We start from the raw sequence: 17,668 nt of genomic DNA on the forward strand, positions 1-17,668 counted from the left end.
CTTCCAAAAGTTCTTAACAAATTGATGCTATTGTAAGTGTCGCAATTGCCCTCAGCTTTAGTACATCTCATTACAATATTTTTGATCCCTCATTTGCACTGAATCTCCACCTTGTTTTTAAAAATGTCTGCAGGAATGCCCAGAATTACATATTCATGTAAGGCTAAAGTGCAAATAAGAACTGCGGCTGCAAAGCATTTATTAAAACGATGCTAGCAGCGTTGCGTTTGTTTATTACACTGCACGCTGCACTTCTGACTGGTCTGCATGTGGACTGCAACAACTGCGACAGACGCAACACTTTAGTACATCTACCCCTAAGACTTTATATCTGCATTTGTACAGATTAGACATTTCTGGGCCAGTAGAGTAGGTCTACTTTTAACTTTTAAAAGCCTTCTGCATAGCTTGTAATCTAGGATTTTGCACACTTCCGGTGTTCCTGTGTCAGCTTGGAAACAAGGGTCAATTTAAATAAGCTGTCAGAAAGCAATGGTATTTCTTGAGCCTTGTAACAAGGTACCCACTGTTTTATTTATTTATTTTTTTACTTTTGATCAACTTTCAAGGACAAATCAATAATTTGTAGATAGCACAATCTATTCACCAATCAGTCTGCATAATTACCTGTCTGCATCTGTCACCAAAGCAAGCCGCCCGTAATCCCAGGCAACCTTTCGCAAAATTGAAAACACAAACAGCAAAACCTAGAAAATTGAAAGGAAAAAAAAAAAAAACACACATTGTCTGCATGGATTTTTACAGCTTATAATAAATCAAAGGATCCAGACATGCATTTCAGGCTTCATGATGGGGTTTGCTGGACCTCACTGTGTTTTTTAATTATTTTTTTTTTAAGGCTGTAGCTTTCATATATCAACTTCTGGGAACTGTGTCACCATCACCCTGTAATCAGTTTAATTAAGGACACTGTCTGGCAGCAACAGGGAGTGGAACTTTACCAGCCCAACCTTTGTTTCCCAATTTACTTAATTTTACACTCCTTCCAACAGGTATTCATACTATACTAATGATACAACTGCTAGGGGTGGGGTAGTTGAAGTTTGGTAGTCGCCATTGCTGAACCTAATATTTTGCATGCATTTCAATATGGGACCATTTTGTGATGAATTCATGGAAACAAAGACACTTAAGAACAAGGGGTCAGCTCTGCATTTTAATAAAATCAGTCCCAATACAGTACTTTTGTGTATACACTTGGAGACATTTCAACAAGTATTGGAACACAACAGGCAAATTAAAAAATGTCTGTTAGTTGGGTAGTATTAAACCTCTCAGGCAACCATGTTGGTCAGTTATTATCCTTCAGAATCTTGTTCCTAGTGGCAGCTTAAAAGCATAACACAAACCAATGATAAAAACACTAAACATACACATATATCAGGGATGGAAATAAAACCCCTATTGCACAGCAGTTTCACCCATTCCAGGTTTTAATATGTGTTTTATTAGCCACAGTGTATGGGTAACAAACTCAAGTGTCTCATTTATGCAATGGGAGTCTTGCAAATAGCAGCTTGATACATTTAACTGTACTATTCTGTTCTGCATAGCATGAATAACCATTGCACCCCCTTTTCACCAATTAGCCAATACTTTGCCTGCAGTGTTGGGTGTTGGTTCTTTCACACAGTCAGTATGAACGTGCTGATGCACGGTACAGTTCACCCACCAGAAAGCACATGAAGTCCAGCGCCAGCACAGTGGGGACCCCTCCGAAGGGCAGGCCCTGCAACACGGTGCTGCGGATCCGAGCCGTGTAGCAGTAATCCCTGGAGGGGTTCGAACAGTTATCTGTGCACGCATCAGCCACTGCTGCCATTATCAAAATCAACAGAGGGATCATCTCTACTGCTTCATTGCTTTGTCTAAAAGGAAAGAAAACAAAAGACCAATTAATGCAAAAAACGAAAACAAGAAACAAACAAAAAACCTCCCTCGTATTTACAGTCATTTTGACACCGCAAAAAAAATAAAATAAATATTATATTAAAATGACCGATTTACCATATGCGGAATAACCATGCGTTCTCAAGATACATGTAAATGATAAAAGTGTGGCAGACAGACAGACAGACACCCCCCCCACATCCCTAAAATACATCTAATACTCTCAATAACTTATCCTAAATGATAATAACAAGTTTCATTAAAATAGAAAAAACATTTTTCCATGGAAAAGACCTAAAGTCCCTCCAGGATAATGAAAATTGGAGAGCAGAAGGCAAGACAGAACCTTTATGAAAGGTTACGAACAAGGAGATGGCAATTCTGCCCGTCGGCTGTCTGGTTGTTAATAGCCAATTGATCCCAGAACTGCATACGGTACAGAATACTTGAAGGGCCCTGATGAATCAGCACTCCACACACCTTCACCACTCAGTATCTAAAAATGCCTCCTACCCATTGTTGTGAATATTTGACAAGGGTAGAGGCAGGGTTGTTTTCATTGGGTTGTACACTTTTACAGTAAGTGTGTCATATTCATAACCTAAAAGCGGATTGGTCAGCAATGTCAGAAGGCGGGGCCAAAACTAAATGCAGAATTTGACACACCAGCCGAACTCCACAACAGATCGGTCTTAGATTTGCTTCAATAGGCCATTTGACAGCGTGAGCAAATTCCATTCATTTTCATAACGGATTGTTACTGTAGGGGTGTCTTCATCTAAATAGGATCTGAAAACAATATAATGTACAGTGTAGGGGTGGAAAGTCAACTTAAAAAATATCACCCTATATACAATATCATTTAAAGACTTCCAGTACAGTAGCATGCATTTACAATGCTGTACCTTGTAAATCTAGGAGGACTGCCATATAAATTAAAAAAAGAAAAATGCACTGAAGAGACTTTTTCTTTTATCCTAATCTGATGACATTTCCCTTGGAAAGCTACATGATTCAATCCTCAGAACAAGAGCAATATACCTGGCTAGCTTCCATCTGCATAGAGTATAGAACAGATACAAGGTTAAATCTTATTCTATTAGACTCAAATATCTTCTCTGTATTACTGAATTCAAATGACCTGAGGTACAGTAAGAAACCATGACTTATCTATGTCCTTGCAATTAAATGAAAGGCAAGATGAATACTAGTAGAAGTAATCAGGACTTAATCTATCTACTGTTGAGCAGCACAGCATGGGTGTGCTACTGTATGATGTTATACCTGCTGCCTTAAATGAGACGCGAAGGTCATGAATATGGACGATTAGCTACACTTCTCGAAGGAGGTGTGACGGCGTGAGGGACATATAATTGTGAAATTTGGCCTCCTAAGGAGCTAAAGCCAATAACTTCCTTCCCTTGCCAGGATGGAACAGACAAGTGTCTATGGCTGTGTGACAGGCTAGCGAGTGGATAGAGGCCCAGAGACAGACTGCAGTTCAAAAAAATAATACTTTTATTATAAATAAACACAAAATAAAAGGGCACAAGGGCCAAAACAAAGGTATTTAAGCACAAATAGAAAGACACAGAACAAGACTTACAAAAATAAAGGTTTCCAGGCTGGGCGATGCCTTCACTAGTTCAGAAAATACAAAAAACACAAAACAGCAAACCAAAGCACAGCAAGCACAAACACCAGCTTGCTTCCTCAGCTCCCTCCTCTCCCTAATGGGAAGCTGAGGCCTCCTTTTATGTCAGGTGGCTGGGTGCTGATTGATCATTAATTACTCTAATCAACCCCAGCCACCTGAACACAATACACCCAGGCAGGTAGGGGAATTTAACCCCATCCCTGCCAATTTATAAAGGGCAGAGCTCTGCTCTGCCACAGGCTGGTTTACAGTGGCAATCTTGGTAAGGTCAGCCACATAGACACTTTCAACCTTCCCTTCTCCAATACAGTGATGAAAGAGATACACCTGCCAACTAGTGACAGGTGTATCAGTGATTGGGGAGGCAGAGATTGAAAGTGTATAAGGGGACTGGGGTGCCTGGGGAGTTTGTGGTGTTTGGGAAGCATAGAAGGAGGGCTGTTGCCACCGCCAGAGGACCGAAGTGAAACAGCTGACTTGGCAGCATAAGCAACTGTGGGTAGGACAGCTCTCACACTCCTACCACTTTCCCCTTAATGTACACAGAATAGAGCCTGCAATTCCACCTGTGACCAGCCGGTGAACACAAACACGGGAACCTCTGTGACCAGAAACCGGGCCCCTTGTAACCATGGGGAAAAAAGGCCTACCCGACTGAGAAGACTTTGTTTATTCTTTTTGTTGTTGTTGTTGCTGTGTGAATACAACTTTTGGACACTGTAAATAAATATCACACCATTCTTCTGAACTTCTGTTTCTGAGTTGGATTTTGTTTTTGGTTCGGACTGGCATGGGTCCCAGTCCAGTTCACTGGAGGATAAAAGGTTTGGCCACAGCCCCCACTACCAGGACACCTCCACAGCACGTGGGCTATGACTGCTTATTAAGAGTCTGCCTCTTATTTAACTAAACAGCTTTCATACAATACATGCATATTGGAAATCGACAATTATTTTTTTATTTCAACCTGGCTCACCGCTGCCACCCCCGCACTGACACATGTGTGCCATCCATTTCTTTTCACTCTGCAGGCCTGCCATGCAGCCACCTAAAAACTACAGCGTCGGAGGCCCACGCAACTCTAAGCAAATGACAAGCAGGCCCGCAGGTGCCCGGCCAGTCTACAGGAGTTGCTGGTTGACGGTGTGCCGAGGACACCCTGGCTGACCTAAGCCGTCCCCACCCGGGCAGTGCTCGGCCAATTGTGCGTCTCCCCCTGGAAACTTCCGTCCACGGCCGGCAGTGGAATAGCTTGATATCGAGCCAGCGATCTACAGGCTATAAGGAGCATCCTGAACTCACACGGAGTGCCTTTACCAGATGCTCCCCATATTTTCTTCTTAAGAATTCCAGTAGTTCTACTACAATGCTGGCGAGATGAACTGTAAATTCCTCTCGCTTTGAGCTAACTTGCATTTCACCTATAAAATCAAGTCAAGTGAAATAAGGAATTCCAGCTTTAGGCTTTGTAACTCGTGCCCTTCATGGTGAGAAAGAGTCTGAAGTTTGCAAAAATGGCCGTTACGATCTTGTTACCCCATGTGGAAGACAACCTGGAAATAACATAGAGACTATAATTTAAGAATGTTTCAAAGGCTTTCTAACAAAAAAAAATGAACTGATGCAAGTTATTATAGTAAGGGGTTGAACAATTCACTCGTGCTGCACTGGCCCCATCATCACTGTATTTGGAATCACAAGGATGTTCCATACAGTTGCAGTTTCTGTCAGCACAACAGTAAAACCTGTATCTCGGCAAATTACCAAAGAAAACAGAGGAGAGAAACACGCTGCTGTACTGTTTTATTTGCATCTGGTTGGCATTACTTCTTTAATAAAATCAAGAGCAGGATGCTGAATTTGAATAACTCTGTATTAATGTTTATTGCCATATTCAATCATTTGTTCCAGTAGCATTTACAGTTTATACAGATCGAGGCCTGTCTTCAAGTCTACATGAAAACAGTTGTTCAGACATGCATCATTCACCTTAACTCAGCTTACAGAGCTATTGCCCACTGCTTGTTTGAGTGAGTAAAGAAGGGCGTATTGTATTTCATCAAGACCTTTCCTAGTTTGTATTAAAAAACAACTCCAGGTCAACCTCTGCAGACCATGCATGCTTTTACAACACCGGGAATTGCATCTATGATGGAATACTTTGTAAGTATGAAGTAAAATGGATGCGTGAAACAGATTTGTATCATTGATAGCCATTAGTTAAAAACATGTGTAGGTGAAGCAAAAGCGCGGGTTTGGTCCTAATTTCACACTGAAACAGCGGCGACATTTATATCAGCAACTGTTTGGACCAACTGAATAGTATTGGCCCAGAAGTTAAACAGTCAATGTGAAGTCACTGAGATAACATTATTGAATAAAATAAAGTCACAGTCTAAAATGCTTTATGCAGTTAAAGCAACAGCAGAGCCAGAGCCGCCATATTGGCAATTACTGTACACATCCAGTAAGCTCGCCTCCCAACGATGTTTAAAATTATTGCAGATCTCTCTGGATCATCATTCTGAGATGTTTCAGTTCAACTAATTCTGCTTTACACAGGGGAGCAATCAACGGAAACATCTTCAGATTAGACAATCAAACATTTAGGACTGCTGATTCATTAGTGCTTAGACTATGCAGTACTACAGTATCAAGCAGCACAGCAGATTGTGATAGTGTAAGTTAATACTGCACATGTTTGGCTAAGTTTGTGCATTTGAAGCAAACAAATGATAATGCTGAATGCATTACCCTTTAACTACAGTAGTTCAGTTTGTGCAAAACAGACTTTTACACAAGCATGAATAGCAATAATGCACAATACAACACTACATAACAACACAAACAATCCTGAGGCATGACACATACACCACATTTCACATTGATAAAAGGGCCACGGAAAATGCTTGGCAGCAAAAATACAATCAAAGGTAACACATAAGGTATTCCATGATAGACAGAAGTTCACTTTTTGCTTCTGCAATATTCACTCCTGATGAAAAGCAAGCACAGAAGAGTAAGTGAGTGAGTGAGAATTAAGTCAAAATGGAGTAGTATTTACTTTATCCTATATAATCCAATGTGACACAAAAGTCACATGATACAGTATACAGATACCTCATCAAAACAGTTAAGTTTTCAGCTTCCCATTGATTTCAGCCTGTTACAGACTTTATACAGTCTAATGCTTTCCATCGAGTCAAAATGTTTGGGTCTTTTTTATTAGATCCCCTACCCACACCAAACTAAATCTAAAAACATTAATAATAATACTAATAACAATACAAATAATAATAATACTAATAATAACAATATCTTGTGCTTTAACAAATGCGCTCCACACCCTTAACTGGGACTCGGCTACATGCATCACAAGACAGGAAATACCGGTAACCGTTTAGTGCTCACATGGCAACCATGTGTAAACAGAACATTATTATGCAATAGGTATTTCAATCACCTACAGCAGTGGATCACATGTGCAAGAGGCAAGCAGTCACTTTCCAGAACAAAGAGATTAAAGACTGATGCTGTCTTTCACCATGCAGTGCAAGTAACTGACATATGTAAAGCCTTCCCATGCACCGATATTTGCAGTGGTTCAACTGTTGAAAGTTACTACAAAGTACTTGGCAGCATCGTTGGCAGAACTGAACATCAACTACACCAAGAACAACAAAAATACACACAAGCAGCAAAAGAAAAACAACAATGAGCTAAAGTTATATCCCTCTGAAGTTTAACAAAATCTACACATTTTCTAATACGATGCAAAATATACTGTAATATATGCCTACCACAGTCACTGATGAAAAGACCATATTCCTTCAATAGCCAGCTTAGAGAAATGAACACCGCCACCCAACTTGCAGTCAGCTCCTACTCATTGTGAGTCTGTTTGTCCCCAATTACGACTGCAACAGGATATTCATTTAGTATTAAGCAGTGTGTGCAGTTCAGTGTTCCCTCAAACTGCTAAATGATATGCCTTTTGATTAATTAACTTGATGAAAGTCCTGCTGCAGGTCTTGTGAGGGCAAATTATATAATAACCAATCTACCATTCTCGTGAAGGGCATATTCTGTGCCGCTCTCTACACAAAGGAGTGACACATTTATATTCTGTACCGCTCTCTCCACAAAGAAGTGACACATTTATATTCCATCCAGCATGGGGTGAGATCATCTGAGGAGGCCTGTCGACTGCTCTGAACAAATCAGCAAGGGCAGTCAGGACTCTGGCAGTATCATACAGACGGAGGAGCAGGTGCAGGTTAGTTTTAATGGAGGGATTAGCAATATGATGTGAAATCTTTTACCTAAAGTTTCCTTCCAGAACACATTATAAAAGAGGATCCCTTTTTTTTCTGAACTACAGACGAACTTGTGGTAGACATGTGAAAGCATGCCTGCGTGGTTCACAAGGAGAGGAATTGAATGGATGAATTCTGTGTGTGTCTGCAGCAGAAATTACCTTTAGGAAACGCAAAGCTTTCTGGCTTCTGATGTAAAACAACTACTTGTTTAAGACTGAACTGAATTGTGGCACCCTGCAGCTTTCACGTTAAATTTACCAGTTGCAGACTACAGTACATTCAGTATCAAGCACAACTGCAGATACAGCATACATTTTGATGTTCCATTTAATTGCCTTCTTAAGAACGTACAAAACTGACATGGCTATTCCCTTGCCTCAGGGAATAGGGTGGCAGGGGCTGGTCTGTAACAGTATAAGATGCAGATTATTAGAAAACCTCATCACTTTAAAAAAGCAATCAGATTGACAATTTCTACCCTGTAGACCAGAGAAACTGCATAACTATAAAAGCCACTCAAAAAGGAATCCGCAGAATTTGCTGTACTGCACCAAACAAAATATTCCCTACTGTAACTTCTGCACATCAAAAAGGGCTTCAAGTGAAACATGCACAAGTAATAGGAATTGTTGCCGTCTGGTTCAGGTTAACAGAACAGTAAAGAATACTGCCAACATAGATTGCTTGAGGGCCCTCATCTTTCAGAATAAGGTAAATAAGATACTCACAAGGCTAAAGGTCTTTTATACAGCTCGATTAAAACACAAAAGATTCAATATGCATTGTGTACAAATCTCTAATTTGTAAAAAAAATAAAAAATAAAAAATAAAGCATTAGAATATTTAGCTGTCTGATGCATTCTTTCACCACAGATCAGGTTACACTTGCATTCCGGAATAGTTTTGAAAGGATTCTGAAACATTCTGTTCTGGAAGGGTGCATTTACAATTGTATGTAACAGTAAGGAGTACTTCTTTCAGAAGAAGAGGACGAGCAATGCCACTGCCTGCGGTGGACATTGATGAAGACGATTAGGCAACTTTTGGAAAGGTAAGCAACATACACTGTTGTTGTATTTTTCTACTCTGACGCACTATGAGCATCAACAATTTACTGAAAGCCTCCACTAGTGTTTTCTACTATTACAACAACCTTGACTTGCATAAAGAAAGAAAAACAGTGAGTGAAATAGCTCGCATGACTTGACTTTCAAGGTGTGTTATCTGATAGACAGCTTTTTGGGTCTTCCAGTCCTGGGTTTTTCAATTACAGATGATGTTTCTCTGTACTTGTTGATTATGCTTCGGATACCACACCTTGAAAATCAAGTCATGCGAGTTATTTCACTCAATGGTTTTCCTTCTTTATGCAAGTCAAGGTTGTTACAACAGTAAAAAACACCAGTGGTGACTTTGAGTAAATTGTTGATGCTCATAACGCACCAGAGTAGAAAAATGCAGTGTATATGTAATCTTATTTTACTTTTATTGTGTTCATGTAATGTATAAGGCAGTGGATATTAATCACAGTACTTATTGCTAATGTCTAGTTAATCACGGGAAGGCGATCATGTAGTTGGCTTGTGTGCCATGCCTGCTGGGAATTTTCTCTAATTGTTCCGGAACTTGTCCTCAGCGTGGTTACACTAGCAAATATTCAGGCTGTGTTGGAATCAAACCCCAACTTTTGAGAGGGTAAGTAGATGCATTCAGGAACGCTTTTGGTAGCGTTTACACTAGGGGTGCGAGATAATACCGATGTACCGGTATACTGCAATATTTAGCAGGCATTCCGCGGGCCTGCCTGCCCGGATCTGCATGGTCCTCTGATGCTGTCGCTCTGAGGTGGCTGTCTTGCAGGCCTGCAGAGTGAAAAGAAGCGCATGGCTGACAGCACACGTTTCAGAGGACGCGTGTCTGTCTTCGTCTCTCCAGTCAGCGCAGGGGTGACAGCGGTGAGCCAGGTTGAAACAAAATAATTGGGCTTACCAAATTGGGGAGAAAATGATAAAAAATTAATTTATACAAAAAAAAAAAATCTAAAAAGGATATGCTGTATAGCATCAAACATTATGTTGTTTATGCAAAGCTGACGGTACCACCAACCTTACATACAGTACGTCTTAAAATACTGGACCGTCAATTCAAATAGATTTTTCTAAAACAAATTATATGAATTCACATTTTACTTGTACATTGAACTTGACGTAGCATTTCATGGTAATGAATGCGTCTCACCTGCGACTTTTAGGCAACTTTCTCCTGCTTGTTTTGAAAGCATCTAGCAGGTAAATATTGGTGGTTTGGTTATTTTTTGACTATTTTTAATCATGCATGTTTTTTTTCTGTTCCCTTCGATTATGAGATCATCTCCGGCGCAGTTTCAATCACCATGATGCCCTGTATAGTACATCACATCCTCCCCCTGTCTTCAATCACAGCGATGCCCTGTATAGTATATCACATCCTCCCCGTCTTCAATCACATCGATGCCCTGTATAGTACATCACATCCTCCCCGTCTTCAATCACAGCGATGCCCTGTATAGTATATCACACCCTCCCCCTGTCTTCAATCACAGCGATGCCCTGTATATCACATCCTCCCCCGGTCTTCAATCACAGTGAGGCCCTGTATTGTACATAACATCCTCCCCCTGTCTTCAATCACAGCGATGCCCTGTATAGTATATCACATCCTCCCCGTCTTCAATCACAGCGATGCCCTGTATAGTATATCACATCCTCCCCCTGTCTTCAATCACAGCGATGCCCTGTATAGTATATCACATCCTCCCCCTGTCTTCAATCACAGCGATGCCCTGTATAGTATATCACATCCTCCCCGTCTTCAATCACAGCGATGCCCTGTATAGTATATCACATCCTCCCCGTCTTCAATCACAGCGATGCCCTGTATAGTATATCACATCCTCCCCCTGTCTTCAATCACAGCGATGCCCTGTATAGTATATCACATCCTCCCCGTCTTCAATCACAGCGATGCCCTGTATAGTATATCACATCCTCCCCCTGTCTTCAATCACAGCGATGCCCTGTATAGTATATCACATCCTCCCCCCGTCTTCAATCACAGCGATGCCCGGTATAGTATATCACATCCTCCCCATCTTCAATTACAGCGATGCCCTGTATAGTACATTACATCCTCCCCCGTCTTCAATCACATCCTCCCCCTGTCTTCAATCACAGCGATGCCCTGTATAGTATATCACATCCTCCCCGTCTTCAATCACAGCGATGCCCTGTATAGTACATCACATCCTCCCCCTGTCTTCAATCACAGCGATGCCCTGTATAGTATATCACATCCTCCCCCCGTCTTCAATCACAGCGATGCCCGGTATAGTATATCACATCCTCCCCATCTTCAATTACAGCGATGCCCTGTATAGTACATTACATCCTCCCCCGTCTTCAATCACATCCTCCCCCTGTCTTCAATCACAGCGATGCCCTGTATAGTATATCACATCCTCCCCCGTCTTCAATCACAGCGATGCCCTGTATAGTATATCACATCCTCCCCCTGTCTTCAATCACAGCGATGCCCTGTATAGTACATCACATCCTCCCCGTCTTCAATCACAGCGATGCCCTGTATAGTATATCACATCCTCCCCCGTCTTCAATCACATCCTCCCCCTGTCTTCAATCACAGCGATGCCCTGTATAGTATATCACACCCTCCCCGTCTTCAATTACAGCGATGCCCTGTATAGTACATCACATCCTCCCCGTCTTCAATTACAGCGATGTCCTGTATAATACATCACATCCTCCCTGTCTTCAATCACATCCTCCCCCTGTCTTCAATCACAGCGATGCCCTGTATAGTATATCACACCCTCCCCGTCTTCAATCACAGCGATGCCCTGTATAGTATATCACATCCTCCCAGTCTTCAATCACAGCGATGCCCTGTATAGTATATCACACCCTCCCCGTCTTCAATCACAGCGATGCCCTGTATAGTATATCACATCCTCCCCTGTCTTCAATCACAGCGATGCCCTGTATAGTATATCACATCCTCCCCCTGTCTTCAATCACCACGATGCCCTGTATAGTGTATCACATCCTCCCCCTGTCTTCAATCACAGCAATGCCCTGTATAGTACATCACATCCTCCCCGTCTTCAATCACAGCGATGCCCTGTATAGTATATCACATCCTCCCCGTCTTCAATTACAGCAATGCCCTGTATAGTACATCACATCCTCCCCATCTTCAATCACATCCTCCCCGTCTTCAATCACAGTGATGCCCTGTATAGTATATCGCACCCTCCCCCTGTCTTCAATCACGGTGATGCCCTGTATAGTATATCACATCCTACCGTCTTCAATCACAGCGATGCCCTGTATAGTATATCACATCCTCCCGTCTTCAATCACAGCGATGCCCTGTATAGTATATCACATCCTCCCCCTGTCCTCAATCACTGCGAAGCTCCGGATAGTATATCACACCCTCCCCCTGTCTTCAATCACAGCGATGCCCTGTATAGTACATCACATCCTCCCCCTGTCTTCAATCACAGCGATGCCCTGTACAGTATATCACATCCTCCCCCTGTCTTCAATCACGGTGATGCCCTGTATAGTACATCACATCCTCCCCGTCTTCAATCACAGCGATGCCCTGTATAGTATATCACATCCTCCCCGTCTTCAATCACAGCGATGCCCTGTATAGTATATCACATCCTCCCCGTCTTCAATCACAGCGATGCCCTGTATAGTATATCACATCCTCCCCGTCTTCAATCACAGCGATGCCCTGTATAGTATTTCACATCCTACTCCTGATATATCACATGACTGATATAGAAGCAGCTTTAAACCCATGTTTATGGCCAGTCATAAGATGTACTTTTGAAAAACATGTTTAATACAAAATGAAAATAAATATTATTCATCATAAAAAAATTACATTTAAAATCAATGTTTTTAGAGAATTTTAAATAGCTTTCAAGCCAGTACTGTTTTTCTGTTTTCAAATTGGGAGCACATGCATGTACTTCAGGATCCAACAAAAATGAGTTACTGGGTATTTCATATGAGAGTTTAATTTGTCATATTACATTCTAATACTTTAAATTACATAAAAATGACAAAACGCACAGTTCAAATATGTAGATTTATTTTAGTAGCAAAAAATCAACATCAGGATCATTCAGCATTAAATTCCAATATGTATAGCAATATGTCACAATATTGTCGACAGTATTGCAATATATTCCAATACCCACCCCTAGTTTACAGCAGCAAAATCTTCCGGAACACATCATCCTGGATGCTCGTTCCAGAATATTTGAGCAAGTGTAAACACACCTATAAATGTTTCTCTGTTCCACTGGCTACCACCCAGGTTTCACTGTGAAAAATGAAATCTGCTCATGGACTTCAAGGTAAAATGTTTAAATACTGGCGATACATTAACAGGCCTGCTGTACTGTATATATTTAAGTTTGAAAGTGGGTTGGAGTTGAATGTGGTTTACAATACACTACTAAAGCTCTGCCCAGCCCTGGCATCCTGTTTTTTTTATCTGGTCACAATAAAGTGAGCATTCCACTGATTCTAACAGAAGCTCCAGTCCCACAGTGAGCATTGAGTCATTGGCTCCACATTAAGATGTTTACAGTTGTCAAGACTTGAAATCAGGCTAGAAACCTGAAATCAGGGTCTTACAAGTTACTGCACACCCATTTTCATAAAGCTGAGCGTCTCTTTATACACCTCAAATAACAGTAAACGCTCCTTAATAAAAAAAAAATTAAAAAAATGTTAGCTGTATGACTGTTCTTAATCATTGTTTTGAAACAGTGACTGTGTGAAGGTTGGGTAACTCCAGTCTTCTGGGACGCTGTTAGAACAAAAAAAACACACGTGTTCACTGGCTGTGTCACTGTGATTTTTCCATCTGTGATTCTCAGTGCCAACTCCAAAACATTTAAAAAGAAAGGAAGAAGAAGAGCTATCTAATGTGGCAGTGAAATGCTCTAGGATTTACCTGATGTTCAGTTAAGAAATGGGTGCACAACAATATCCTTCAAATAATGTAGACCTATATTTAAATGTCCTTTTTTAATTTAAAGCTTAGTTTAAAAAAAAAACAACCTACAAACAACGTATACCACATTACACATAAATCACACAGTCTATGATCACATATGTTAGATCTAATTATATGCTTATAATTGTAATACTTTAAAATTATAACGCCTTTCATGTCTTCAGTGTACATAAATTGCTAATTTATATAGATATTTCAATGAACATTGTTGTTTTGTTATCTGGTTGGTGTTATTCCTCCCCAAAACGCCAACACTAAAAATTCACACACAATAGGTAATTCTCGGGGTACCTTTCTTTTGTCCAGCAACGAACAAAAAAAAAAAAAAAAAAAAAAAACTGTAAATTATTTGCAACTGTAAACTTCAAGAACTGTGAAACTATATAAATTCTCTCACATTATGTACATCCAGCTGTTCATCACTGCAATCCAGGGCACTCTCCATTGCCTGATGAAGTTTCTGGTTTTTTTGTACGGGTTACAGCGGTTACGCAGACACACTGCAGACCGAACAGCTCATCTGACCACTCCCGTTATTAAACTCCAGCCAGTTTGCCTGAAAATCTGTCTTTACCTTTCCCTTCACTTCACGTATGTGTGCTGTTGTACCACAAGGCTGTGCGCATGGATTTCAGGACTTCCACTAATTAGAACCAGTGCCGTGTAATAATACAATCCAATCAAAATGCTTGATTAAAACGCATGATTCACCAGCGGACGGCATTTTATATGAAATCCAGTTGAACTTGTTTACCTTAAATCATGAAACACATGGCAGAGGGTTTTAAAAAAGCTTTAACTGCATAACACAGGCAAGTGCTATATTTAGCTGTTGTTAACAAGCTGGCCCAGTTTATAAAAAATACCCTGAATATTTATTTTATGTCAAATTCCCCTTTGTATTTTTTCCATTCTGAAAGTTTGTTTTTCAATTAGATTTTTTTATACCATTTTATTTTTGTAATAATTAGTGTGTGAGTCACTCAGAAAACATTGATTTGTGTTTGTTTGAATTAAAATGTCATTAACATAATAGGCTCTCTGTTTTTTTGTTGTTTGAAATCACCTTGGTGCCCTTGGGTTGGATTTATGTTTTGCCCCCTAGAACTGCCTTAGTGCCCCTGAATTAACCTTAACTTCATGCCCTGCTTTCAGCAGCATACTGTAATGCAGAAAAGTCCAGTCTTCTATTGCTGAGACCTGAATCACCCGACAGACAGTTGCTTCACTCACACCCCCAAGGCCTTTCTCACACACCCAAACTAGTAAGCCCGTGCGAAAAGGGCATAAACAGCAGTGCCATGTGAATTACGGCTTACAGAGGAAAATTCAACCTCTGGAGTTTTATCAGACATTACTTAAAAACACAGATGCCTGCAATTATTCTGCAACACAACAAAAGAAGAACCTGCACTGAAATTAAAAGCCGCTGAGACCCAGCAGGCAATTCCTGATGTAAAAAGGTCAAGAAACCACGAAGCAACGCAAGACTATCTACTGAAGCATGCATGCTCATGTCAGCTACCTAGACCCCTAGAAGGTCCAGCAGTTTCATTTAGATCCGTGTTGTACTCAAGCCAGGTACCTGAGGCCAAGGCCAAAAGCCCAGTGGTAGTCTATGGCTGAGGCCAGGATACTCCAGGTCAAACTGTGGTCAGTATAAAGGCCAGGATCCTCGAGGTTGAGGTCAGTGTAAAGGCTACAAGCCTTTAAGCCAAGGTCACAGTCAAGAACTTGAGTTGGGGTAAATGTAAGCAGTTTACATTAAATTCATGCATCTGTCTTCCAGAAAAGTAAACTATGTAAACATTTTATTCCATCAGAATATGCAAACTAAAATGGGAACTGAAAATAAAACAAAGTTAGCTGCAGGACGCATGAGAAAGGGCACATAACCTGTCTGAAACACCTAGTCCCAGAGCCGGGACATCCAAAGCCAAGGTCGAGATCAGAGTCATGCCATTGAGGCAGAGATATTGATACAGTACACTGACTCTCATCATGTTGAAGTCGCTCTTTTATAATGAGGTGCTGACTGAAGTATATTGGTCAGGTCTTGAAACACAGCCCCATCCTGGTGACTCCCTGTGTCCTATTATACAGCGGATCAGGAGGTTTTTGAAGCCAGTCTGTTTATCTGTACAGGAAAACAAATAACTCACAATCCCATTGCTGTATATTAATATTACTGCAAGCTGATAAATCCATATGAGGAGAAAAGAACAGCAATGACGATTGACAGCTAGTTTAGTGGACCGGTTTTATACTGCCAGCTTTGAAACCCAGCACCTCTTCTCATCAGATTAATGAAGCACATTAGTTTTTTTTTAAACATGCAGTATTTAGAGTTCAAGTATTTCTGGTAGAACACTTGAATGACCTCCACAGTCATTGTGCAGATGGCAGCGAGGAAATCATTATTAGCCATAACACTCTAGGGCTTTTTCCAAATTGAGATGTCAACAACTCAAATCTGTTATTCATTCATTTATGGCCACAAGCTCATAAATGTTACACAAATGGCACTACCTTTACAGTACAATGTTCAGCTTCATAACTGCACGATATTTAAAAGATTATGGTACATTACAAATGGAACTGATGCTGATGGGCTTTTATCCCCACAGTAATCTAAAAGCAGTGCTTTATTGGGAAAGGCCACTGTGATCTTGTGATAGAGAAAGAATTAATCTTGGTTATAAATCTCCCTCCCAACCTGTGAGGTTGCTGCATAAAGGGAACAGAGCGTCCTGGACTGGATGGTCAGATAATTCATTCCCAGGGTTAGGTGGATGTCGGCCATCTACAAAGGGGGTGGAGCTACGGTATACCAAGTCATCGCTCCAGACGGGAAATCGATGTGGCAACTGCGGATTGGAGGAGAAATGGTTGCACTCACTAACCAAGGGGGTGTGACTGACGGCACAAAAGGGGACACGGCTAGGTGACCTGTTCCTTTGTAATGGTTAAGAGAGAACTGCTGAAGGACAAGTGTAAAATAACCTTGAGTGTTTTGTTTGTTTGTATCGTCTAATTGTACTGCTTGTTATTTATTAGATGGCTAACACGATCTGCAGCTGTCGCTACAGGCCAGCACAATACCGGTTAACACTTCACCTCTGCGCTTGAGTAAATTGTATTTCACCACGAGCACTACAGCACTCACTCTGGACTTGTGACTGTGTCTGTGTGTGTGTTTATTATTTCGGAACTGAACCCTGTGTTTATTGAACTATGCAATACACATCATTGTGTATTGCCAACCCTCCATTTCTATACTGTTGTCATCAGACTTTGGATTATAAATAAACCATCATTTCACCAGTACTTTGTTGTTTGTCCTTGTCTTGAGCACTGCAACCACTCTGCCACACGTGGTGTCAGCTCAGGGATGGATCACGCTACACTATCGGTACTGTTAGAGGCGCTGGATAGCAGGCGGGAGGCCGAGGAGAGAAGGAGAGCGGAGTGGTACGTGACTCTGAGAGGGTCAGTATTGCGAGGGTCTTCTGCATAAACACAGCAAGACTAACTAAATTTTAAAAACATTGGTATTAACAGTAAACATGCTGGTTCTTGGTAGGTAAACACAGAAAGCAAAAACCTGTTCCAGACAGCCTCCCTCCGCCGTTGTGTCTTATAGCACCTCCCCACTCCCCACTGTAACATAGCCTTAACG

General features: G+C 41.1%; 1 protein-coding gene across 5 annotated transcripts in view; it reads right to left on the reverse strand.

Moving 5' to 3' along the window:
• LOC121316789 (CSC1-like protein 2) overlaps positions 1–17,668 on the reverse strand; it is a 64,359-nt gene that overhangs the window by 32,513 nt on the left and 14,178 nt on the right. For 4 of the 5 annotated variants that reach the window (XM_041251988.1, XM_041251991.1, XM_041251987.1 and 1 more), the window contains 2 exons: positions 1,694–1,889; positions 628–707 (listed from right to left, as the gene is read on the reverse strand). In XM_041251988.1, coding sequence (XP_041107922.1) covers positions 628–707; positions 1,694–1,867 — 254 coding nt within the window. In that variant the 5' untranslated portion in view covers positions 1,868–1,889. Of the gene's footprint in view, positions 1–627; positions 708–1,693; positions 1,890–7,368; positions 7,612–17,668 lie in introns of those variants that run through there. The other variant, XM_041251990.1, reaches the window with a different exon arrangement.

This window comes from Polyodon spathula, chromosome 6 (assembly GCF_017654505.1).
Source record: "Polyodon spathula isolate WHYD16114869_AA chromosome 6, ASM1765450v1, whole genome shotgun sequence".
In the NCBI taxonomy this organism is placed as follows: Eukaryota; Metazoa; Chordata; class Actinopteri; order Acipenseriformes; family Polyodontidae; genus Polyodon; species Polyodon spathula.